The 24255-nt window shown below is 45.0% G+C and overlaps 5 protein-coding genes across 6 annotated transcripts; 2 read left to right on the top strand and 3 right to left on the bottom strand.

Moving 5' to 3' along the window:
- Window positions 1-376: 376 nt before the first annotated feature.
- Window positions 377-1820, top strand: Sas10 (UTP3 small subunit processome component Sas10). The gene has a single exon (XM_064698815.1). The coding sequence runs from the start codon at window positions 446-448 to the stop codon at window positions 1745-1747; it is 1302 nt and encodes a 433-aa protein (XP_064554885.1). The 5' UTR covers window positions 377-445; the 3' UTR covers window positions 1748-1820.
- On the bottom strand, window positions 1776-5936 carry Rnp4F (RNA-binding protein 4F). 2 transcript variants are annotated; one of them, XM_064698814.1, is made up of 9 exons: window positions 5793-5936; window positions 5475-5725; window positions 5235-5410; window positions 4056-4792; window positions 3828-3993; window positions 3289-3714; window positions 3103-3223; window positions 2936-3041; window positions 1776-2861 (listed from the first exon to the last, which is right to left on the bottom strand). In XM_064698814.1, the coding sequence occupies exons 1-9, from the start codon at window positions 5808-5810 to the stop codon at window positions 2490-2492; spliced, it is 2373 nt and encodes a 790-aa protein (XP_064554884.1). In that variant the 5' UTR covers window positions 5811-5936; the 3' UTR covers window positions 1776-2489. The 2 variants fall into 2 exon arrangements, with proteins under 2 accessions (XP_064554884.1, XP_064554883.1); XM_064698813.1 differs by having other exon boundaries at window positions 5475-5728; window positions 5793-5935.
- A 454-nt stretch (window positions 5937-6390) lies between these two features.
- Mcm3 (minichromosome maintenance 3) lies at window positions 6391-9566 on the top strand. Its single transcript, XM_064698812.1, has 3 exons — window positions 6391-7850; window positions 8213-8446; window positions 8517-9566. The coding sequence occupies exons 1-3, from the start codon at window positions 6492-6494 to the stop codon at window positions 9408-9410; spliced, it is 2487 nt and encodes an 828-aa protein (XP_064554882.1). The 5' UTR covers window positions 6391-6491; the 3' UTR covers window positions 9411-9566.
- A 771-nt stretch (window positions 9567-10337) lies between these two features.
- On the bottom strand, window positions 10338-12882 carry LOC135439995 (protein DENND6B). Its single transcript, XM_064698932.1, has 2 exons — window positions 11662-12882; window positions 10338-11590 (listed from the first exon to the last, which is right to left on the bottom strand). The coding sequence occupies exons 1-2, from the start codon at window positions 12772-12774 to the stop codon at window positions 10820-10822; spliced, it is 1884 nt and encodes a 627-aa protein (XP_064555002.1). The 5' UTR covers window positions 12775-12882; the 3' UTR covers window positions 10338-10819.
- A 149-nt stretch (window positions 12883-13031) lies between these two features.
- Window positions 13032-24191, bottom strand: tefu (Serine/threonine-protein kinase tefu). Its single transcript, XM_064698834.1, has 29 exons — window positions 23926-24191; window positions 23754-23862; window positions 23516-23695; window positions 23224-23447; window positions 22813-23157; window positions 22627-22757; window positions 21585-22569; window positions 21336-21519; window positions 20952-21124; window positions 20758-20884; window positions 20316-20695; window positions 20119-20260; window positions 19926-20046; window positions 19733-19865; window positions 19212-19505; window positions 18855-19149; window positions 18428-18801; window positions 18169-18366; window positions 17934-18081; window positions 17467-17872; window positions 17170-17329; window positions 16590-17093; window positions 16222-16527; window positions 14706-15699; window positions 14467-14634; window positions 14008-14384; window positions 13684-13936; window positions 13369-13614; window positions 13032-13303 (listed from the first exon to the last, which is right to left on the bottom strand). The coding sequence occupies exons 1-29, from the start codon at window positions 24121-24123 to the stop codon at window positions 13119-13121; spliced, it is 8340 nt and encodes a 2779-aa protein (XP_064554904.1). The 5' UTR covers window positions 24124-24191; the 3' UTR covers window positions 13032-13118.
- Between the last annotated feature and the right edge of the window lie 64 nt (window positions 24192-24255).

Here is a 24255-nt window from a genome sequence, read left to right as displayed (position 1 = left end):
ACTAGTCAATGCGTTTTTGCTTAATAGAACAGCTACACAGGTTTATTTTGTATATGATGTATATCATTTTATATTTGAAAGTATAGATTTTAAAAGCTAACTGGAATGCGCAATTTATTGAGTATCACCTTGCAGAACAGTAAAACTTTTAAATTTTCTCATGTGAGAAGCATATAAAATATGGATATATAATTTCTATACAATATAAAGCATATTGTTACGATTAATTCTGCATATTTAATGTCTTTCAAAAATCGCGGTTAATTTTGAGTCTTCAAGTAAATGTACATTTTGCGATATTTTATATACCTATATCGATACCTTGTTCGCCTGTATTGTGCGATGTTTAGTGACTGATGTGAATTTCGCTCATCCCTACGGCGGACATTTGTTTACGGCACGTGTTAGTGGCCGAATAATAGTTTCAAAAATATTTAACGTAAAAATGGATAGCGAGGCAGATGATTATGAGCCCACCGATTCGGAGCAGGAGTACGATGAGGATGAGCGCGAGATATTGAATGATTTGCGTAAGGAGCGCAAGAAACGCGCCGATCAGAAAAATCAAAAACAGGATATTCTATCATTTAGCGATAGCGATGATAATGATGAAGACGAGGACGTTGTGGGCGAACTGATGCGCGACAGCGATATTGAAGGTGCCGAGGATGACGATGGCGATCTGCCCGACACCATGGACTGGGGCAGCAACAAGCGAACCTACTACAATACCGATTTCGTCGATCCCGACTACAGCAGCTACACCGCTCAGGAGGAAGACCTGGCCGTGGCCGAGGAGGAGGAGGCCAAAAAGATTCAGTTGCGTTTGGCCAAGCAACTGACCGAGGCTGACTTTCAGCTAGATGACATGGGGGAGCTAGCTGAAGCAAGTGACGACGATAACGACGTGGCCATAAAAAGCATCAAAGTGCCCACAGATCTGAAGGGGCTTACGGAGCGCGAACGTCTGCAGCTGCTGCAAAAAGATTCACCCGAATTCATGGGCCTTACCCAGGACTTTCGGCAACAGCTGAGCGAAGTGCAGCAGCTGACGTCGCCCGTTCTAAACTATGTGCGTAATCATCAGGTGCCCATGGTCCCGGCCCTGCAGTTCGCCACTCTCTACCAGAACGTGCTGCTAACTCACTGTTCGAACGTGTCGTTCTATCTGCTGCTAAAGGCCAAACGCTGCAGCATCAAATATCACCCGGTGGTCAAACGGCTTGTGCAGCTCAAGCAGCTTCGCGAACAGTTGGCCCCGCGCTATGAGGAGTACATACGCCCACAGCTGGAGGCGCTGCTTGAGCGCATTCAGGATGGCGATACATTCACCGTACTGGATGTGGCGCAGCGCAAGGCTAAGCTACAGATACTCAACAAGTACAATGAAACCAAGCTGCAGAAGAATGGGCATGTTGGGGAGGATGATGATGACGACGATGACAATACTGATGATATGGATGATGACAACCAGCAGCTGCCAGATCCGGCCGACAAGGAGGAGGGAGATGACGAAGAGAATGAACGACGCGGCATCACCTATCAAATGGCCAAAAATAAGGGTCTAACGCCGCATCGCAAGAAGGAGCTGCGAAATCCGCGCGTCAAGCATCGCGGCAAATACCGCAAGGCCCTTATCCGCCGCAAGGGTGCCGTGCGCAGCGTACGCACAGAAGTGAAACGTTACGGCGGCGAAGCATCCGGCATTAAAGCCACCGTCACCAAAAGTGTCAAATTTAAAACGTAGTCCATTAAGTCCTAGAGTTTATAACATGTATGTAGGCGCCTTAAACTTTATTAAAATTTTGTTTTCTACAAAAGTTTTGACTTTGATTTGCAAGTGTGTTGCCAAATGCGCATGTATTAGTGTGCTCTCAAAGCTCTGCATTCGAGCTAACGAGCGACAGTGTCTGTGTGCACTGTCTAATGCGAGCAAAGGGTAAACGTTTTAAAATATCTTATACGTTGTTCACAAAGTGTAAAGAGTACATGGGGGTTGAATGCAACGGGCCGCGGACATTTCGGAAGTCCGTCTTACGGCTTGAGTCACAAAATTTAACAGATAACTACATCAAATCCTAGTTTTTTTTGTGATCATAAGATTTATTCAGTAGGGTCACAAGGTCGCCTGTTGCATTACATAACATCAATATACAAATATTTATATGTACATATACATAACTCTGTATATGCATATAGTGAAGTATCTCTATATGCCAAAATGAATTGTTTTTGTATATGTTCTAAATGTACATCCTTCCTTTTTGATGGATATAATATATAACATATGCACAATCTATATAAACATTACATGTAGTGCTCGTAAGTTTTTTGCCGTTAATGTGTGTGTGTGTGTGTGTGTGAGTACGTGCTTTTGAGTTTTTGGGTTACGGAACTTCTTATAGATAACTTAGCATATAATTCTAAAAACGACCATATCCATACGAGATATTTTTGCAATCTACAATTTTCAATTGCTTATGTTTAGCTTAAATATTAAAGAGCTTGCGAAAGTCATCGTTGGATTTTGGAACAGTCGGCGGTGGCGGATCCGACTTTTCCGATTCGTCGGCTTTCTCACCGGCATTATCTTTGTCATTGGCATTATCATTAGCGTCTTTATTGCCATTTGCATTGTTGGCCTTGCCATTGGCATCCATTGTGCTGCTAACAGCCGCATCTTCGTCCATATCCAGTTCGAGCTTCTTGCGTCGCTTCACCTCGTTTATAACCAGCCTTGTTGGTATCAGTGTCGTTTGGATGCGACGCTTCATTGGCTTCCTTTGGCCAGCAGCTGCTGCTGTAGATGTACTAGCGCCTGCGGCTGGTTTCGGCGGCGGATTCGAAATGGCCACCTCAATCTAAGCGAAAACAACAACAACAAATAAAAACAGTTGCTTTAATTATGCATTTGTTGTTTGAGGCAACGTCTTACGTTTTGCCCGCCAAGACAGAGTCCATCGCCACAGATGACCGCGTTTTGTGCCTCCTCTGGTTTTTCGAACTCAATGTACGCAATGCCCTTAAATCTTTGATTGCCGCTGGCGTAGGATTAGCATATTAAAATTTGATTTTGTGTTTTTATATCAATGTTTCACTTACAGTTTGTATACCAAGCGCACATCCTTGATGGTGCCAAAGCATTTGAATGCATCGGTCAGATCCTCTTTGGTGCAACGGGAATACAAGTTCTTTATAAATATCTTGTTCACTTCCATATTCTCTGCAATTGGGAATTGATAGTTAGATGGGCTCGATATTATTTATTTCGGCACTTGTGCAACTCACGTGAATACTTGAAGCTCGACTCTTTGGGCTCTTTGGATGGTGGCCCTGGCGGCATTATTTTCTTGGCTGCCGGCACCTGTCTTCTGGGCAACGGTGCGCTCGGCCTTTTGATAGGCTTTTGGTTTCCCATTTGCTTTCTATCGCCTTGTCCACGCCATGCAGACTGCTGCCGATAAGTTTCCGCCTTGTTGTGCACCTGCATGTATGCTTCGCAGTATGCCTGACAATCGGATATTGTTTCATAGCTGCCAAGACAACGCACGTTGCGGCGATACAGCTCCGCAACGACATGCACATCCGGTGTCATCGACAGTGCCGATAAAGCCTGGCGCAGCACTGTCGTCATCTTGCGCCCACCATTGTATTCGCTCTCCATTTGGGCATAGGCCAGCCACAGGTGGCTCTTGACGCTGCTGCCAGGATAATCTATTCAAACGAAATAGTTTAAATACATATATAAGTATAACTGTTTGTCCTGACTGATTAACTGACGGACTGACAGTACACAAAAGCAAAGCCGGGCACGCTAGTAGACTCACTTAGTATCTCACACCAGATGGAGGCGCCATTATCGGGACTGTGCAGCTTTGCATACTCGACCTGTGCCCACAACTGGAGCACCTCGTAGCTCGTGTCTGCCTGGTCGCCGTATAGATCGGAGAGACGATCCCACACCTGACGAAATGCGGCACGCAGCTTCTTGACCTGTCAAAGATTGAGCTTAAGTCTGATATCTTAAATGTATTGTCTATTCTTCAGCTAGGTACCTGCTGCTCATCATCAACCTCGGTGTGGCGCACGCGATATGCCAAGTAGTCCAACTGCAGCTCAACATTCATTTCCATGTACGGCTCCAAGCGCTCTAGGTGCCGGGTTATCTCAGCATCCACTTGCTCCTGGCTGAGATTGTGTTGCTCCATCAATTCCAAATACTTATGATTGAGCGCCATAGTCGGCTTTAGCTGTAGCACACGGTTAATCAGATCCAAGGGCTTGCATTTCAGATAACCATCATGGACGCTGGTGTGATGCAAGGCTCTATTTCCCGACTCTATAGGTTTTTCCATATATGCAATATAGTCCAACCAGAGGCGGCTATCAGTGGGATATTTGGCCAGGCAACGTTCGTAAATCAATTTGACCAACGTGCATTTGATATTAATGCCGAGCGACAAGGCGTCCACTTTAAGTATGAAATTCTCCTGCAGCCACGATGAGTTCTCTGTGCTGGCCCTTAGCTTCTGTTTGAAGTCATCAATTACATTGGAGATTAACTGCAACTGTTCGTCGCTGCAGTTCCATGTGACGCACTTGGCGCTCATTGTTTTCTCAATAAGCTCAACGTCATCCTTCTCCGACATGGCGCTCAGCAATTTGCGCACTTGTTCGACAAAATCGACACGCTCCAGGCCATAATCTGCCAGCAATTTGGACCACATCGGGTGCTGCTCCATGAACGGTTGTTCCAATAAGCTTTTTACAACAAAATCAGCAAGCTGTTCATCTGATAAGTAAAGTGAAAAGAATTAATGTTTATTTGGCAGCATAAGAAACTCGGCGGAGATAGCGTCAGGACCACTAGTCATAATGATGTCCCGGACAACGAGGTCGCAAACGAATTAGCTAGGAAGGGAGTCCCAGAGCAAACGAGTGCAAGGTTAGAATATGATTTAAAATGTAACTGCCAAGTGCTTGAACTCTCTTCGGATCATTACAGGCTTTCTTACAGAGCAGCTTGCACAAGCTCAAGATTGTGGACAATGCACTCTGCAGACCCTGCCTCGACAAGACGCCAGAGCGCATGCTGCAACACTCAGCCGAATGAAACTTGGCTCAACTAGTGGCGAGTTAAGACTTGGTATAGCGGAATTCAGACCAGGCAAAAAAAAAAAGCCAGTTGGTGGCAGTACAAGAAATTTCATAAAAATACTAGAACAAACTGTTACCATAGAAGCTGCTCAGCGCGGAAGTGCATTTCGTTTCAAACACCGCGCGCTCCGCCGGCGTCTGGGTGACCACCTTTAGTGTTTTGAGATAACGAAGCCATATATGCGGTGGTATGGTGGTATATTTTTGGAATTCATTGATGGCAACCTCAATCTTATCAAAGACATTCAATTTGCTGCAAGTGGAGCCAAAGATTAGTTAGTTTCTGGTTAAATCATAAAGCCTGCACGAATACCCACAATGCCGTCGTACACAGGTCCATATAATGTTTATATTTCTTTGCAGGCCTGGCCAATATGGCCGCAAACTCATCCTCCATCTTTTGCTCATCATGTGAATCGCTTGTGTCGCCCAGCGAGCTTAATACGCTAACTTCACTCGCCGATTCCGATTCAGCTCCACTGCCGGTTTCCTCGTTGCTATCGGAGCTTATTTCAATTGGCTGCTCATTCACGATGTTGTCGTCCTGGCTGTCACCAGCTAGAGCGTTCTGCTGTAATGAATCGATCGATTGCAGATTAGATGCATTGGCATCTAAATGACTGAGTTATGCTTACATTAGCTCCGCTGGCCATTTTTTAAAATATGTTTTGTTTTTTATTAAAAGCTTAGAGTTCCTTCAATCGTCTCAAAAATCCTGCTCGCTTAAGTTTTTGTTGTAGTGCACGTAAACGACAACTAGAGATGAGCTAGGCTAATCCGCTTCACAGTGACTGCAAATGGCCTACTATCGGTAAAACACAGTTTCGAAAGTTGACAATATTGTCGCTGCCTGTAACAGTTTTTATATGTGTAGCTATCTATGATATGCGTTAAAATACCCATGTAAACATATAGCAGATGTGTGTTGTAATTTTGGTAGATACACAACAGTCTCTAACACCGACAGAAAAATTAACGGGCATTATCATATAAAAAGTGCTGCTTATTGAACAATAATTATTATTAATCACCAAAAAAAAAACATTGAAATATGTGTTGTGATTTTGATTCTCTTACTATTTGATTGCAAAATATGTATTCAGTTAAATGTTCTGTTTTAATTATCGATGATTGGCAGCACTGGTCTATTGTCAGCTAATAGCATGGACAACTATCGAGTCATCGGTGAGAAATTGTTATTGTTATCGGTGCATACCTTGCAGCCCTGCGTTTGGGTCTGTGTTTCCCGCCAAAAATAAAATTGCATTCGGCGTGCGAGGGCAATTGCGTTTGCGAGTTGGTCTTGTTATTCATTGTTTAAATATTGTTTGAAAATGGCACATGACGCGGAACAATACATTAAAGATATACAGCGTGAGTATGTGGACTTTCTGGACGACGAGGAGGACCAAGGCATCTATGCTGGCCATGTCAAAGATATGATTGCCGAGAAGAGCAAGCGTCTCGTTGTCAACATAAACGATCTAAAGCGCAAGAATCAACAGCGCGCCCTTGGCCTGCTGAGCAACGCCTCCGATGAGCAGCTGGCATTTGGGCGGGCACTCAAGGAATACATCTCCACCATCGATCCCAGCTATGCCAAACAGCACGAAGATTTTTTCGTTGGCTTCGAGGGCTGTTTTGGCAATCGGCATGTAACGCCGCGCTCCCTCTCAGCCATTCATCTGGGAAATCTAGTGTGCCTGGAGGGCATTGTCACCAAGGTGTCGCTCATACATCCAAAGGTTGTGCGCAGCGTTCACTATTGTCCGGCTACGCGCAAGGTGATGGAACGCAAATATACAGATCTCACCTCATTCGAAGCGGTGCCCTCGAGCGCTGTTTATCCCACAAAAGACGATGATGGCAATCTGCTGGAAACGGAATTTGGCTTGTCTGTGTATAAGGATCATCAGACGCTCACCATACAGGAGATGCCAGAAAAGGCGCCCGCCGGCCAATTGCCGCGCTCCGTTGACATTGTGTGCGATGATGATCTTGTCGATCGCTGCAAGCCCGGCGATCGTGTCCAGATCGTTGGCAACTATCGCTGCCTGCCTGGCAAGCATGGCGGCTACACATCCGGCACCTTTCGCACCGTTCTGCTGGCCAACAACATATCGCTGCTCAGCAAGGAGAGCAATCTGGATATCTCACGCGAGGACATTATGCTCTGCAAGAAACTGGCCAAAAACAATGACATATTCGAGCTGCTCAGCAAGAGCCTGGCGCCCTCCATACACGGTCACACGTTTGTGAAGCAGGCCATACTTTGCCTACTCCTCGGCGGCGTAGAGAAGGTTCTGCCAAATGGTACACGTCTGCGCGGCGACATCAATGTGCTGCTCATCGGCGATCCTTCGGTGGCCAAATCCCAGCTGCTGCGCTATGTACTCAATACGGCGCCGCGTGCCATACCTACCACGGGACGTGGCTCCAGCGGTGTTGGTCTAACCGCTGCCGTTACCACAGATCAGGAGACGGGCGAACGCCGACTGGAGGCCGGCGCCATGGTGCTAGCCGATCGTGGTGTTGTCTGCATCGATGAGTTTGATAAGATGAGCGACATTGATCGCACGGCCATACACGAGGTGATGGAACAGGGTCGGGTTACCATATCCAAGGCCGGCATACATGCCTCCCTTAATGCACGCTGCTCGGTGCTGGCGGCCGCCAATCCGGTCTATGGACGGGTAAGTAATTCAAACATTTTTGCTGCCTAGGCGATAGAGAAAAAGAATTGAAGATTGTCTCTCAAGTCCTTTTCTTTATTCCTCTTTGGAGCCTATTCGTAAACGTTTTGATGCAATAGAGAAAAATAATTGAAGATTGTCTTGCAAGTCCTTTTCTTTATTCCTCTTTGGAGCCTATTCGTAATCGTTTGGGATCACACTTTTAAGCTGACAGCAATTGAAAAGCGCAGGCAATGTACAGAACCGAGTTCTTTAAAAGATTGTTTTTCCACACACACCCCCCCCCTTGATCAGTTTTGCTTTGTATCGTGTTCGTAAACGTTCTGAACTCGTATTTTACTTAAAATTTACCTATATTTCAGTACGATCAATATAAAACGCCCATGGAAAATATTGGTCTGCAGGACTCGTTGCTCTCACGTTTCGATTTGCTGTTTGTCATGCTGGACGTCATTGATAGCGATGTGGATCAAATGATTTCGGATCATGTGGTGCGCATGCATCGCTATCGCAATCCCAAGGAAGCCGACGGCGAACCCCTCACCATGGGCAGCTCCTATGCCGACTCGCTGGCCTTTGTCTCCAATTCGGAGCAGGTATGTACAATATATGGACAACGGTTCGCCTGCGCATATTCTTATGTTGAGTTCAACTTTGTTTTTGCAGAGAAAGGATACGGAGCTGTATGAGAAATACGATGCACTGTTGCATGGCAAATCCCGCAAGCGTCACGAGAAGATTCTGTCCGTCGAGTTTATGCGCAAGTATATACACATTGCCAAGTGCATGAAGCCCAAGCTGACGGAGCAGGCCTGCGAGGCAATTGCCAATGAGTATTCGCGCCTGCGCTCCCAGGAGGCTGTCGAATCGGATGTGGCACGCACACAGCCGATAACGGCGCGTACATTGGAAACGCTTATCCGTTTGGCAACGGCGCATGCCCGGGCACGCATGTCCAAAACGGTGACCATTGATGATGCCCATGCGGCCATTGAGCTGGTGCAGTATGCCTACTTTAAGAAGGTGCTGGAGAAGGAGCGCGGCAGCAAGCGGCGTCGCAATGGCGGCTCCTCCGATGAGGAGGAGGAAGTTGCCAATGGCACCACCGATGCCGCTGCGCGTTCGCCCTCGCGCCGATCCAAACGCACACGCACCGAACCTGATCCAAATGCCGTGTACGATAGTGATGAGGATATTGAGCCGCCGCAGCCGGATGTTGGCGATTTGACACGCCGTGAAACACGCCGCTCGCTGCCGACACGCCAGCAACATGAAGCCGCAGCGGCCGGCTCGGAGAGTCAGACTGGCTCTGAGCCCATCAGCAACATATCCACAACGCCTGCAACCATTACCGATGAACGCCTGGGCGTTTTCAAGAACGGGCTGCAGCGACTGTTTCGCGAGGCACGCGAACAGAGCCTGCCGCTGCACCGCATCACGGCGGCTATCAACGAGAACAATGCGGAACCGTTTGCAGCCGGCGAGGTTAATGCGGCCATGCACCGTATGACCGAGGACAATCAGATAATGGTCGCCGACGATATCGTCTTTCTTATCTAATCCTAATCGATATGCTGATGTATCCACATTTCCAGCATACATACGAATACATCTAATTGTCTCTCCCTTAAATAACGTACAAATTCTATGTTTAGCCATTAAGTCTATCGATTTTTTTGTTCATTTTATATTTATAATAAAAACTTGGAACTCTTATTTACCCATGCATGAAGTCAAGTGCCCAATCAACTATCTTATTATCAAAGTGGTTTCTGTTCTGATAAGACTTTGCGATCACTGCGGCTGAACGTGTACGGCTGCTCTGTTCCAGTTTCCAGCATTCCACTCAGTCTCCTAACTCATAAAAAGATCTAATAGAGTATTTGACTGATCATGCATTTTATTTTGTTTCGGCTACACTAGTTATTTAAACATAAAGTCCACAAAAGTTGATCGAATGTTTCATTCCAACGTTCCATTTATTGATTTGATTCTAACCTGCAAACTGCGACATGCTGGAATGAAACATACCTTAAAATTAAATACGAATTGAAAGTATTATCTAAATTAACCATTTTCCGTTTTTCCATTTTTAAAATATGACATTTTATTATCCAAATTATTCGCTGCTAACCTACAATTTTGTTGATTCGAACTTAACCTGCAAATTTAGTGTGGATTGAAAGAAAAATTAAGATTAAAAATAAGTAAAACAATTACAACAGAAAAAAGTCCACAACTGAATAGAGAACAGTTCTTATAAAAGAAATACATTAAACAATTTAATTTTTTAAATTTGCTCCTAACCTGCAAATTTGCTTGTGGAATGCTGGAATGGAACATATATCATAACTTAACGTTAAAAAATTAAAAAGTAAAAGCTGATATATGATGTCTAAAAGAGAACTTAATGTTAATTTGTGGCGCAACTAAAAACGGGAATGACATTTATATAGATAAATGTCACAATTTAATAAGTGTGAGCACTTCAAGAGCATATTGGACATTAATATCATCTATGGTTTATTTCACATTAATAGGATTTATTTCTGAACATGATAATGTGACTAATTCGTTGCGTAACGTAGCCAAGACTCACGCCAAATACTATATATATATAGATATATATATATATGTATATACATTTTGAGGTTTTGGAAAACATTGTGGATATGGTTAATTTGTACAGAAATCTATTTACTTACAAGCTAAATCGCTTTAAGGAACAATCAACACAGACATCTACATGCACACATACACATTTATGGATTGATATACTTATATAGAGATATCTTTTATAAACGTATCTAGACTTGATTTAAGGGATTTACTTTATGTGTTGTTGTAACTGCCAGGCAATTGACCAAATATCATATAACAGTTTTCAACTACAAAAATCGATTTATATCAAATATAAAGTTAAGGGCAGAGTGTTGGTGTGGTTAGGGCTGTTCACATTTAGGTGATGATCAAAGATTCACAACATTCTTCAAATCGGATGGCAGCAGCCCCTTCATGCACTCAATTTGCGCCCTTATCTGCCGTTGGGTGGTATTCGTGTTGCCCTCGAGCTGTGTCTTATCACTGTAGAGATTCAGTTTTTGTTTTAATTTGAGTATCATATCAATTATTTCCACTTCCTGCTTGTCGTGTGCCCAATGCTCCAGATTTGCCTCGGACAGTGCCTGCAGCTGTAGATCTTGTAGCGTTAGCTGAAGCTCCCGATGTCGCGACTCGTACCAGCCACGAAAATTTGGCGAACGAAAGAAGCGCCTGTAGAGGCCCTTCCAATCGCCCTTGAGCGTTGATGTCAGCTGCGGACCAGCTTCCTCGACCTTGCGCAGAAAATCGTCCAGCTTGAATGAGTTGGCATTAGGCGCCGACTTGAATGGGCTGATGTCCTTTTGCAGCGGCATCAGGGAGGCCATATAACGCTCCAGCGGTATCATAAAGCTCTGCGTTAGCTCCAACAGATGCCGCCTGATGAGCGCCGTCTGTACATGGTCCGGCCGCTTAGTCTTAATGCCCAGCAGCACTTTCTTGATCAGCGCCTTGTCCTTCTTGAGGTACGGCTTGTATTTGGTGTGCAGTCCGGCGGCTGAGCTGTCGCTCGCTGCTGTCAGGCTGCCATTGAGGATGTTGTGGTTGTTGCCACTCGGTTGTGGCGGCAATTTGGCGCTGGCGTTGCGCGTATTCTTGTGCTGCTGCAGCAGCTCCTGTTGCTGCTGCTGGATGTTCTTCTGCAAGGCATACAAATAAGGCATAAGGCATGAGCTTGGACGCGAGTGTATAGAGACAGCATGTCAATTACCTGATTATCCACCAGACGGAGCATGTGCGGCCAATCCTTGAGCAGCTTCACAAAGAACGGATTTGTTACGCCCAGTATGACAGCTGGTATGGGTCGATTGGTGCACTCTTGGGTAAACTCCTTGAATTCGCTGTCGTGTATGGTAAAATAGGGACGTGCCTCGGCACAGTATTCAAGTGGCGCTATAACCGCAACCAGAGCCTGCACCATGTGTGAGCAATCAGCGGGTGAGGTGCCAACAACAACAATTGGCTCAGCTGTGATTACCAGCTCCCACAGCGTATACAGATGCTCTATGAAATAGCTCAGACTGTGAAACAGCTCCAGCTCATTGACGGATGCCAGCACCTTGACGGATATGGGCATATCTGGCTGCGGGTTGGGCGGCATCAATGTTGCTGCGGTGACGTGTAGGCTCTGCATCTTGCGACTGCTGCTAGTCGCCTTGGGTATGCATATCTGATAGTTGTACTCTAGCAGCGGCAGCTTGAGCGTCTGTCCGACCATTAGCATTGGCCACTGGCTGTTGATTTGGTCGCAGGCGCGGCGCAGCAGTTCGTTGCCCTCCTCGAAATATTTGGGCGCCAGCTGGGCGAGCACATCGTAGTACAGATTGAAGAACGGCAGCCGCGTTATAATGATTAAACTCTTTTGGAAATAGCCGCGCGGCAAGTTCGGATCGCGTTTCTGTCGGAAGTAAACGAATCCCCAGTAGTGGCTGCTATCGTAGCGCATGGCCGGCGCACATTCCCCATTGTATTGATTCATGGTGGCGGGCATTTTATGTTTAGCATTTTGGATGGCCCGCAGGCGCATATGGAACTTGGTGTCGCCCATGCAGCCCGAATTGGAGTCCGGGAAGGCCATGTAGCAAATGTTGCTCACCTCCTGATCGCTGGGCATAAACTCGGCGGGATAGACATATTCGAGTGCCTGGCCCAAGTTCAGATCGAAAGTAACAACACAAAAACAATGCACCCATTGTGATAAACGGATCCAATCATCTGGCGTTTGATTCGATGATACGCTTGAGTTTCTCACTGCATCCGCATTGGCAACAGTTGCCACCTGTCCATCGTTTGATGGATGCCGTTGCCGAGCGTCTGTGTTCATGATTCGTAAATCTTAGCAATTGTTATGGTTTAATGCTGCATGGAAATTGCTTAATTCTACTTTCACTTCAATGTTAATGTTATTTATTTGTGCTTGGCTTGCCAGCGCTGCCACCTGATCGCTGCGTTACAACAAATATGCGACACGGTCTGGCAACTCTAGCAACGAGCGATTAGCGTCTTTTATCGTTTTGCTCAATTCGTATCGAATTTGCCCATTTAATGACCGCCAAATTTTGAACAAAAACAAAATTAAACTTGAAATTTGCAAATATATGTATATTTTTATTTTATATAAACAACATAACTACGTAATGTGTGTATTTGTGATGTTACGCCAGTGTATCACAGATATGGGTCCCAGCCATGATAAAGCATAGCCAAATTGCTTGGCAACGTTGCCTCGTTTATCAGACGCTGCACCTGTGCCTCCACATCCGAGTTGTCCAATAAACCCGGCTCCCTACCCTCTAGTTTGTACTTAACAAGTATGAGGGCACGCTGTGCCAGTGAATTCTTCGATTCCTCATCTGTCATAAGGCAAGGATTGAAATTAATTCAATTTTAGTTAAATCGATTTTTGCCAGGCACTTACTTGACTGCAGTTGTTGTTGCTCTTTTGAGAGCACGCCCCATATGAAGAGTGGATCGTAGAGCAGAACTTCTAATATGGTAGTAAAAACGGACTTGTAACGCCTTAAAATATGCATAATTGCCTCGCAGGATTTGGTAAAAACACCGTTTGTACCACAGACGCCCATGGGCGCGACAAAATCGCGCGTTAAGCGAAACGGCACCGTTTCCGGCGTTGTCTGAATCTTGCCCTGCTCAAAGGCAATACCTGTAAAATACAAAAGGTGACACTTCATAGAAAACATGTTAATTGTTGGCTACCGTGTTTAAGCCGCACCAAAGTCAATGTGCACCACTTCAGCGGTCCGCTCATCAATAAGAATGTTCTGTGTATGGCGATCGCCCAGGCCGAGAACATAACCCACCATCGAGGTGGTGGCCACGCTATTGATGTATGCCAGACGACGCTCAAACCATTCGCCCGGTATGGGAAATTTCTCGAGCAGAAAATAATGGAAGACTGGCTTCACATGCTCGCAAATATTGTGATAGATTTTTCTACGTTCCGCTGGCGATTTCTTCAAGCCCGCCTGCATAATAAATACAATACAAATATGAATAAATCAAATACGCTATTGGATATAACATAATGTCTATGTACCGCTGTCAGATCGCGACATTTACGATTGTTCCAGTCGTTCGGGCGATATTTCATGTGCGCACCGCCAGTGCCATCGCCCACCAGATAAGTGGCAACAGGTATGGTATTGCTGCACCACTCAAGAATGCCGCTCCGTGTTGAGAGTGGGGTCACCTTGTAGGTGCGCAACTGCAGCTTGCGCTCAATAAACTGGGAATCGCTGTTTAGCAGCTCGTTGACAATGCCAAACACCTGCTGCATGACTGCATCCTGACGCAGATCATCCTTGCCTTTGATCAGCTGAGCACGCACCACGCCGTCCGAGCAGAGGCACTTCACCTTAATGGGCGCATTGAGGCCACCACAAAACGAGTACTCACCAGTCCATTTCGTGATGCCTGCGGATGGAATTAGTCGTTTAGAAAAGTTATATATATAATTTTATATATAGATAAAAGTTGAGCTCCCGTTCAGACTTACTGATTAAATCATAATGCCGGCTGGGCTGGACTTGCAGCTCCAATGTGGGACATTGTATGCAATCCATTTTGAGTACGCTCAGCTTCAAAAGCTTGTCGGGCACAACTTTGGGATTGGGTCGGCCATTTGGGCCAGGTGAGAGATACGTGTTGGCGAAGCCAATTAGCGCTGCAAGATTAAGTTTAAGAACAGGAACAGAGTTAAAGATCAGCCATGATTCCCCAGCTGGTTCAGCTCACCTGGAAACATGAACTCTAACTGTCGGCTGGCTTTGAGCGCAACCGGATTCGCATCGCCGCACTCTTTGATTATTTTCTTGGCAATGTCTGCGCGTTGGGTATTGCTATGGTTGCCATCCATGTAGGCGTAGACTAATGGATATAGCTTGTAAAATGTTTGCTGGGGATGATCGGTGCCGCAGCGCACCAATAAATCGACGAGCACCTTGTGAAAGTCCTCATTTTTGGAATTAAGTCGTCCGGCCAGCTGACTGACGGCACAAATGAACTTGTAGCTGGGCACCGTTTTAATTGGCTCCCTGATCTTGTCCAGCATCGTTTTATTTTGATCATTGGTGAACCATAGCGCAATAATCCGATAAATTGCGGCGCTGGAGAAGCCACTATCCAGTTGACAGTATATAATATAATGTGAGATTGCTGTACACAAATGTTCGGTTAGGTTATCATCGATGCGCCGCAGCTCCTGCTCATCCAGCTTGGCGAAACGATTCAAATTGAGTGCTCCAATTTGGCGATCACGATCACAATCAGGCCTTCTCGCGGCAGTAACTGTGCCGGCCAATTGACGATTTTGCTGTATGATATCGACGAGCGTTTGGTATTCCTGCGATTGACGATAATCGTGGAGCCGCTGATATTCCCGGTCCGCGTACTTGGCTATGGACTCGTGGGCGGCCTTGCGATTCTGATTCTCGAACGGTTCGAATGTATCCCATGCAAATATATTGGGATATTTCTCCATAAGCAGCGCCTGGTGCGACTGGAAATGATCCAGCAGCTTGAGCGATTGATTGAATTTCTGATCCAATGTATATCCGAAACTCTCGGCATTGCAGTCCAACAGGAATTCACCCTGCATCCGCAGTGCCGGCACGCGCTGCAGACAGAACTGAAATTCTGAATTTTTATTCACATGATGCAATATGGCCTTGGCAATCTGATAATTGCCACGCTTTACATTCACATCTGCATCCTCCAGCAGCACAGAGATCTGTAAAAGAGTTCAATAGCAGTATGTTAACAGTGCACTGTTGCTGGAAACATGTTAAGTTAAGAGCCACATAATGTTATGGATAACATGTTAAGTTAAGAGCCAGATAAGGTTAGGGATAACAGTGTTGTTTTCTTAACAGCGTGCATCGAGCAGTTAATGTTAATCTATACATATATAAAACTGTTTCTCCTTATCCGAATTTTTCACAAAAGTTACCAGACCAAATATTCGGGGCTTTGTAAAAGTCCACCCGCAAGCGTGGAAAATTAGTGAAAACGGTTGTAAAAAAGTTTGGGTCATTTTTTGTTCGAGCTGCTTTAAACACATTCTCAAAGATCTACGTAAACAATCCAATAATCCAACACCAAAGTCGCAAAATGTTGTATGGCATAATATTTCAGCTGATTCGCTCTACTCGTATTTGAAGAGCGACGAGAAAGTTCGCATTGGCCGTGTAAAGACGGGCAGTAAATGCAGTCGCTCGCTTTGCTAACAGTGCGCATTTAACAATGGACTTGCCTTTGTGGGCTCCGTGATGTCGGTCATACCGCGCAGCGTAGATATATACTTGGTGGCCAAATTCAATTTGCCAGCTGCCTTGCACTCGCCGATGCACTTGAGCAGATAGGTGTCCACGGGACTCTGATGGTAATACTGTTGTATCCGGCGATTGGCGCGTGTCCCAGACATTTTGAATAACGATATCTGATGGGAGAGTATTTGCTCCTTGCAGCTGAAGCTACCGTAGGTGAGATTTAGTTCCGTTTGCCATTTGTCGAATACTTCATTGATTTGCGTTGAAGCCAATTGTTGGCAAAACTGAATCTGCAAATGGGTTTTAAATGTCTTTTGGGTATATTTATATATAAATCATATTATAGTCAAACCTGACAAAAGTCTTCGGTCTGCTGCAGCATGCACAGCCAGGTCATATACTTGTAAACCGACTGTAGACACTCTACGCTAATGTCACGCAATATTTGCTGGACACATTGATAGGCATTGTTGATCGCCGAGACGGTATTCTCCTGTTCGCGTTTGCTAATGGACTTGAGTGCAATATAGTGATGCTTATTGAACTCCTGCTCCAAGTTGTTCGACCAGTTCACCTTATGATGCCCCTCGATTTGCTCATCCCACTGACTAAGACGCCACAGTGTCTCATAGTCTGTTTCCATGTTTTTGCCAAAACGCTGGTAAAGATTAGCAAACGAGAGCATGCCATTGCTCTTCATAATGTCCATGCATTTCTCGCTATTGGGCTCATCCAGGTTATCCGATTCCAGTAGAATGCCAGATAAATTATCATTCAAACTGAGATAATCGACGCGGGAGCGCAAAGGATTCAAAAAGCCGGGTATGGCATCTAGACAGCCAATGGACTTATATGCCTATTGGAAAATGATATACCCGTGCAGATATGAAAATGTAATTCAAGATCTTAATTGTTTCTGATATTTCGCTTACCGTCTTGGCGGACATTTGAAAGTTCTCATCTGCTAGGATATTTGCATCTGGCGACGCATTAGCCGAGCAGGCCCACAATTCCAGATACATAATGCTCAAAAAATAAGCTTGGCAATGATTGCCTGCCTTGACCACATTCCCAAGATTAATGGGTATGCTCCTAGGGCATGAATTGAAAAGAGAGAGACAGAGAGAGAGAGAGCGAGAGATAGAGAGAGGGAGAGAGAGAGAGAGGAAGAGAGCGCGGCATAGAATTAAAGACTTGCGCAGTTCCTTTCCTCTTTGACATGAACATACCAATTGTTAACCACACGTACGCATTCGCATATATACAGGAATCGCTTGATGACACGCTTGTCCTGGTAAATATCTTTGGGCGCATTCGCGGAGCACTCAAAGAAGTGTTCGAGCATAGAGCACAAGCTTTCCAAATGCAGTTCCTTATTGTTTAGCAACAATTTCATAAACGACTGCAGACAGGCACTGGCAAAGTCAAAGGACTGGTCTGCATATGCATCGAATCCTTGCCAGCTGCACTCCCTTAACAATGTGCCCATAAATGTGCACAGCCATGGCTCATAGTCCAAATGCTGGGTGGCCTTGAGCACGGCCAGCCAATCAATAGACGGAATGCTGCTGGCCGAATTCAGGAAACCGGATTTGTGTACACCAGTGTAAAAGATGCGCAAATGCGGATACTGAGCTGTAAGTAGCCACGGATTTAATTAAGTAGCTCAGTATTTGAACGAGTGTGGACTACAAACCGATTAACTTGGCGCCACTCTTGCTGTTGACCACATGACCGGCCACTGTGACGAGCGCCTCCTGTGTGTTGATATTGAAGTCAAATAGATGCCTCTCCAGCGTCTCCATAATGATGCCAATGAACTGCTCCATTGGATGCTCGGAGGACTGCAAAGAAGAAAGTAAATAAATTCTCTAATGTTGTACCCAGTACCCAGCTTGCTTCCATTTAAAGTTTTTAGCTTGTTTTTGTACCTGCTGTATGGACTCGAAGTCGGCTTGAAAGTAATACGAAATATGATTTATTTTGAGCGGCCCAATCTCAGCCAGACATTTGACGGCATCGAGGCTGTTGTCCTGCTTGGGCGACTCTCGCACCATGCGAATAAGCCGGCTGATTAGTTCAAACAGTAGCTGTTCATGATTCTGTAGCTCCTCCTTGTGCTCTGCAATCTGAGTGACGGAAGAATATCGATAATTATAAATGTTATATGTAAATATGTAAAGTGCTTACGTATTCGCGCAGACCATGCAGGCGTTCCAGTCGGTTTGGCTTCAGGAAAGCGCGTATATAGTCGACGACGCTGAGTCTGCTGACTCTTGGCAATGCTGTCTCAAACAAGGTACGCAGCGACTGCAGATATTTGCAATCGCCGGCCTCGTCCAGCGATTGGACTTTTAGCTGCACTCGGTACATACTGATGTATGCTTCAACTTGTTGAGCAATTCTAATCTTCAGATGATTGGCTTCCACGTGCTGCACACAGGCAATTAATAGCTTGCCTATCTCATCCATGTGTGCGGTAAGATTGTGGTTCAGAAAACTGCGCTTGGCCAGCATCACTTCAATGAATTCCACAGCAGCTTTTTGCAATTGTCCGCAATTAGCTGAAACCAATTGGAAATTAGAAAATATTAGGAGAGCTGATTACAGTACTCACTGTGCAGGAGAAAACGGCATACAAAGAACCAAACGTCTCGCACAAAATAGCCACAATTGACTTCTATCAAAATTGTGTCCGAGGACGGCGATGATTCCAATGCCTTGGCCGCGTCCAGTATTGCATCGCCAATGGTACAGTACAAAAAGAAGCAATGCAACACATCACTGGGCAGCACAGCCCGATAGCAATCGCTCTTCAATGTGCCAAGCAGACTCACCAAAATGAGTGGTTGCTCAAACATCAGCACAGACATGGTCTGTATACGGTCATCCTCTGGCCAATCCTGGCCCTTCTATAAATCATAAATACATAATTAAATCGTGTGAATGGATCAAGCATAATGTGGGAGCCCACCAAAAGCTTGAAAAGCGACATGAAGAGCGATTTGGCGGTTAGATGAAACCACAGTGGGTTACTAATGCTGGGCACCGACCCGCCAAACAGTCTGGCGAGTTCATCCTTATCAAGCAGCATCCTGATGCTTCTATATAGCGTTGTCGCATTGAGCGCCAGATCCATCGGTTTCAAATCAAAATGCTCTAGATTCTGTCTCAGATTTTCGTGATGATGCCGAAACTCGACACCTTCCGATTCAGTGCAATCGCACAAGTCCGGACCCATAAAGGCTTTAAGTATTGACATCGCGTCCTAGAACAAGTGCCAATTGATTGGATTAATACATAATGTACTAGCTGGCATTACGAGGCATTTAGACAGAGCCAAGTGTTTTGCTTCAAACATAGCCAAATTGTTTTCCACTCATTTTCCGCCGCTGGATGTGCATTTCTTTTCAGATAGAAACGATTTTTTTGATTCGATTTTGCACAGTCCGAGCACTTAGTCTACAGTTTTATATAAGATATAGCCAGCATTACCCGTTCGTTTATAATCTTCTTATAGCGGGTAATATCATCCGGCTTGCCATAGATGAATGTATAGGCCATTATGCTCTTAGCATGTGCTCTTATAAACTCTTCCCTGGTATCATAGCATAGAAAATATGGAAATCTGCAAGACAGAAATAGTTATTTTTCAATGTTACCAATTTGTGTGGCTACCATAACACACTTGGATACGGCCCAGCGCAGCGAGTGCCACTTGTGCAGCAGGCAATCCGCATAGGGGGTCAATAGCTGACGCATGGTGCTCTTGTGGCGATGTACATAGCTCTCCAGGGCACAGAATTCATCTGTGATGGTACATGAAAGGTTATATGCGATAAATATACAAATTTCAACACCAGTTTCTCAGCTTAACCCACTTTCGTTCAGCTTGTGCAGCGCACAGTATGGCAACAAATCCTGAATTGCAACCTCCTGATGAAATGTGCTAAAGGCAAAGAATGCAATAAACGACTGAATTGCCACCGCATGATTATTCTGCACCAGATCCTCGCTAATGAACTGCAAAGTAAAGCATATATAATGAAATGCCTGTTATATAATCTACATTTCTTACCGTTAGCTTCTTCCAGTCGATGTTGCCGTACAGCTGCTCGCAGAATACCAAATGGCTGGCACATTTGCTGACCGTGTCTCCATCTTTATCGGATACACAATAATTGGTATTCAGCAGCTGTGTGAGCGTAGCGACTGTCGCAAAACGGATTTCCAGCGTTGGCATTGTCAGAAACTTTGCCACCGAGAAGCAAATCACACGAAAGTTGGGCAAATCATAGATATTGGGACAGCGCTGCGCTATCAGGCCGACGGATAGCACTATCTTGACTGACAATGGTGCTGGATAGGCTTTCCTTAAAGCTATCTGCATTAGCGATATTATGGCTGACAGCATATCGTCCAGCTGATTCTCAGATTTGTACACAAAGTAAATAACAGCTGAAAGAAAGTCAAACAGGATATGAGTCGTGGGTGTTGGCCTGCTGCTGCTCAATACTTACTGGGAAGATGTTCGACCACTTCGCTAATGTAATCAACATTTGTATGGTGGTATAGAAAAATGATCTTTAGTTTCTCCACTAGCCAAACAATGCACTCCTGCGATAGGCTTTTGCATCTGCACAGCATCTAAGAAAGGCATTCAATACTTTAGCTAATTTCATTTAAATAATTCAACCACATAAATATGATTTACCCTAATGACCAACAGCATATCCTTGGGCGTGTACTGGATCTTCAAATTTTTGGCTATATGACGAAATGCTTCCACGCTATAGGAGCTATTTGCACACAGGCTTCCCAGTATATGCAGGCAATTTGAGGTCAATGTTGCATGATCTATGCTATCTGCGATATCCTTGCGAGTACCTGAAAGGCGAAAACAAGCATTATTTATAATTTTCAAAAAATAAACTACAAAGTGCCAAGGTTTAAATACTCATTCGGATCGATTTGCCATAAAACAAATACAAAAAATGTGTGTAAAGCTTCTACTTAAAAAAAAAATATGTTAAGTTAAAATAAAAGTTCTAATTACAATAGAAATATTATATCCGATTTACTTTTAGCTACTTCTTACATATCTGATGAAGCAGCACGGCTATAAATTCGAGCAGCATCTCGATCGGCTGCTTTTCTAGATACTGCAATAGTATATCATTTGAATTGAAAACATCCAGCACGACAATTTGCTGCTGCAGAATATCACGCAAATCGCTGTCGTCAATGCGGCTTATTTCCGGCTGGTTGGCCTTGTACTGAAACTGCAAGCGATAAGAAAGTCAGATATCAAATTGGCAATTTCCAAAGGGAGTTTCGTGCCACTCGCCTCAATGTGACTGAGAAACAGGCCAACGCGTTTTATAAGCGGACAGTGGGTCAAGTTCTCAGCATCGAAGACTTTGTAGTGCAACAATCGCTCCAGGGTGCAGACCAGTTTATGCAGACACCTCAGATCCTTGAGTATGGAAGTGGTCGTGTGCTCGCTGCTGGACGTTAAATTCAGCATGCGCATAAGCAGCTCATAGTTCTGTTGAAACAGGCAGTTCTTGGCGCCCGGATCGACGTCAGTGTGCCGCATGCCGCCCGAGCGCAGCAGCTGCGCCTGAAACTTTTCATCCAAACAGACCAGCTGCTTGTTGTACTTGTAGAGCAACAGCTGCAGATTGTTACTGGCTGTTGTGGCGCTTGCAGCTGGGCTGCTGCACAGTTGCTGCAATTGTTGTTCGTCCAGGAAATTAATGATGCCAATAGCAAACGTGTCGGCAAGCAATTGCGGATCAATTGCAGCAATGTTATATATCATTTGAGTCGCACTGCTCGTCTCGCTTGCATAGGCCCACTTAATAATGGGCGCCAGATCACCGGAGGCCTTGTCCAGGCCGCATTGTTCGGCATGTATGAATATCTCGCGTATAGTTTCGATGCACTCGTTGCGTCTGAGCATCTCATTTGTTGTAATGCTCTGCAACAGTGTGGCGCATAGAGTTGGGCTCAGTTTGCCATGTTTGATAAGTGCCTGGAGTATGATTTGCTTTTCCAAAATCTCATCGGCAGCGGGTCGTGTCTCAGATATAAGATGTGTGGCCATTTTTGACCACTGATCGGTCATAAAGTCGGCGGGTATGGATTTCGTTTGCAACAGCTCTCGCTCCTTATCGAGTATGCTCGTCACGCAGAGGCGCACGTTATGCAGATTTTTGCCATTTCCATAGATAAGCAGCACATCCAGCGTGACCAGCAGCGATTGCTGATAGTTGGCCACGTTTATAATTGCATTGCTCAGCTGCAGCAGCTCTGCGAATATGGCGAACCTGCACAGCCCAAAAGCCATAAGGAAATAAATGCATACAAAAATCGCATATGCTTACCAAATGGCATTAAAGCTAGTTTCCTGTTTGTCAATTAGTTTGATTATGACTTCCAATTTATCGACCCTGGGACGTTTACTGGGCACCTCGGCCCCATTTTCAGCGCTTCTCGGCTCAATATGCCACTGAACCTGCAAGAATTATTGTATTACTAGCGCATCTAGATATTTTTCTCGTTCGTCTTACTATAAAAACGACCAGAGCAGCCATTTGAATAAATTTATCAGAAAATTTATCAGTGTTTAGTACTGAGGCTTTGCCGCGGCCCATGCAGTTCTTTCTTATCTCCATATTTACAATGGTGCGCAATTGTTGCATAGTTTGCGGCCAGTCCTCGTTGAGTGGCACTTGGAATGTACCAAAGTCGTGTCGATTCAACTTCGGATATAGCGTCTGCAGCGACAATATGACACACTTAAAGAATATCCTTTTGGTGTCATCGCGGAATGCGTCGTCGTTGTGAAAATCACAAAGTTTTGGTATTATTTCCTGCATGTGCATGCATAGCTTATGATGATAGTTGACCGACAGCTGGCAATGATTAGGAATAGGCTATTAGCAAAGATTGCGCCGGAAGCAGATACGCTTAACACTTGCCTCGGCCACAAATATTTGATACAGGCGCACAATTTCCGTTTTTCTTTCCGCGCTGCTGGCCGTTTGCGTATAGCTGCTCAGCGTGGGCAGATAGTCCACTAGATCGGCATGCAGCTGCACACGCTGCTGAGCCAGTTGCAGTGTCTTGGTTATACATTTTAATATCTTGGAGCGTAGGAACTCGTCCTTATCAACATTCAGTTCAAACAGATAAGACAGAATGCCTGGCAAATATAATAATATTGGTTATTGTTGAAGGTTTTTAGCAAACAAGCGCAACATTATAACTTACGACTATATTCGCTGACTTTTAACTGGGCAATGTAGCTTTGCGATAGGAAGATGCCTCTGTCCAGCATATTAATGAAATGATCCCCAAAATGCCTGACCACAATGCGCTGCTTGATGCCCTCTTCGAAGGCATTGAATATGGTTGACTTGACCAGGAAGTGCCCGTTGCCGCCTCGGCCCACTGCAAATATGGACAATTGGCTTAATGTCTAACTATGTCATGTCGCATGTTTTCATACTCTCCAAATTGTAGTCAATGATCTTGTCCATTACATTGCCGTATAGATAACATTTATCCAACAACGTCTTTCGCGACTTTTCGTTGGCATCTTGCAAGTTGGCAGCGTGCTGATTTTTTGTATAAAAGGACATATAAGCAATATATATGTGCTTAATATAGAATGAACATACTTTGAATATTGACTCCTTGGCGGCGTCAAAGATGGTCTGCCAGGACAATTCCTGGCATTTGCCTAGCGCCGCGTTTACGGCATCTCTGGAGCTGTTCAGCTTTTGGTCCAACTGCTCCACTGCCTTATTGCGAGTGGTTGGCTTGTCGGCGCGTAGATCCGTGATAATGCGTTGTATTTCATTTAAGAGAGGATTCATATTGCAGACCTTTCATGCACGTTCGACACTACTTTCAAAAAATAATGGAAACTTTCAAGTCGATGTCATTTTCGTGCCCAAATCACAGCGGGCTGTGTAGTGTGACCGGATACGTTAATCGAAAAAATACAT

This window comes from Drosophila montana, unplaced genomic scaffold, assembly GCF_035044405.1.
Source record: "Drosophila montana isolate Dmon_TW-CO22-7 unplaced genomic scaffold, ASM3504440v1 contig_786_1, whole genome shotgun sequence".
Classification (NCBI taxonomy): domain Eukaryota; kingdom Metazoa; phylum Arthropoda; class Insecta; order Diptera; family Drosophilidae; genus Drosophila; species Drosophila montana.
The sequence above is the reverse complement of the archived record's forward strand: the minus strand, read 5'-3'. Positions and strand labels throughout refer to the sequence as shown.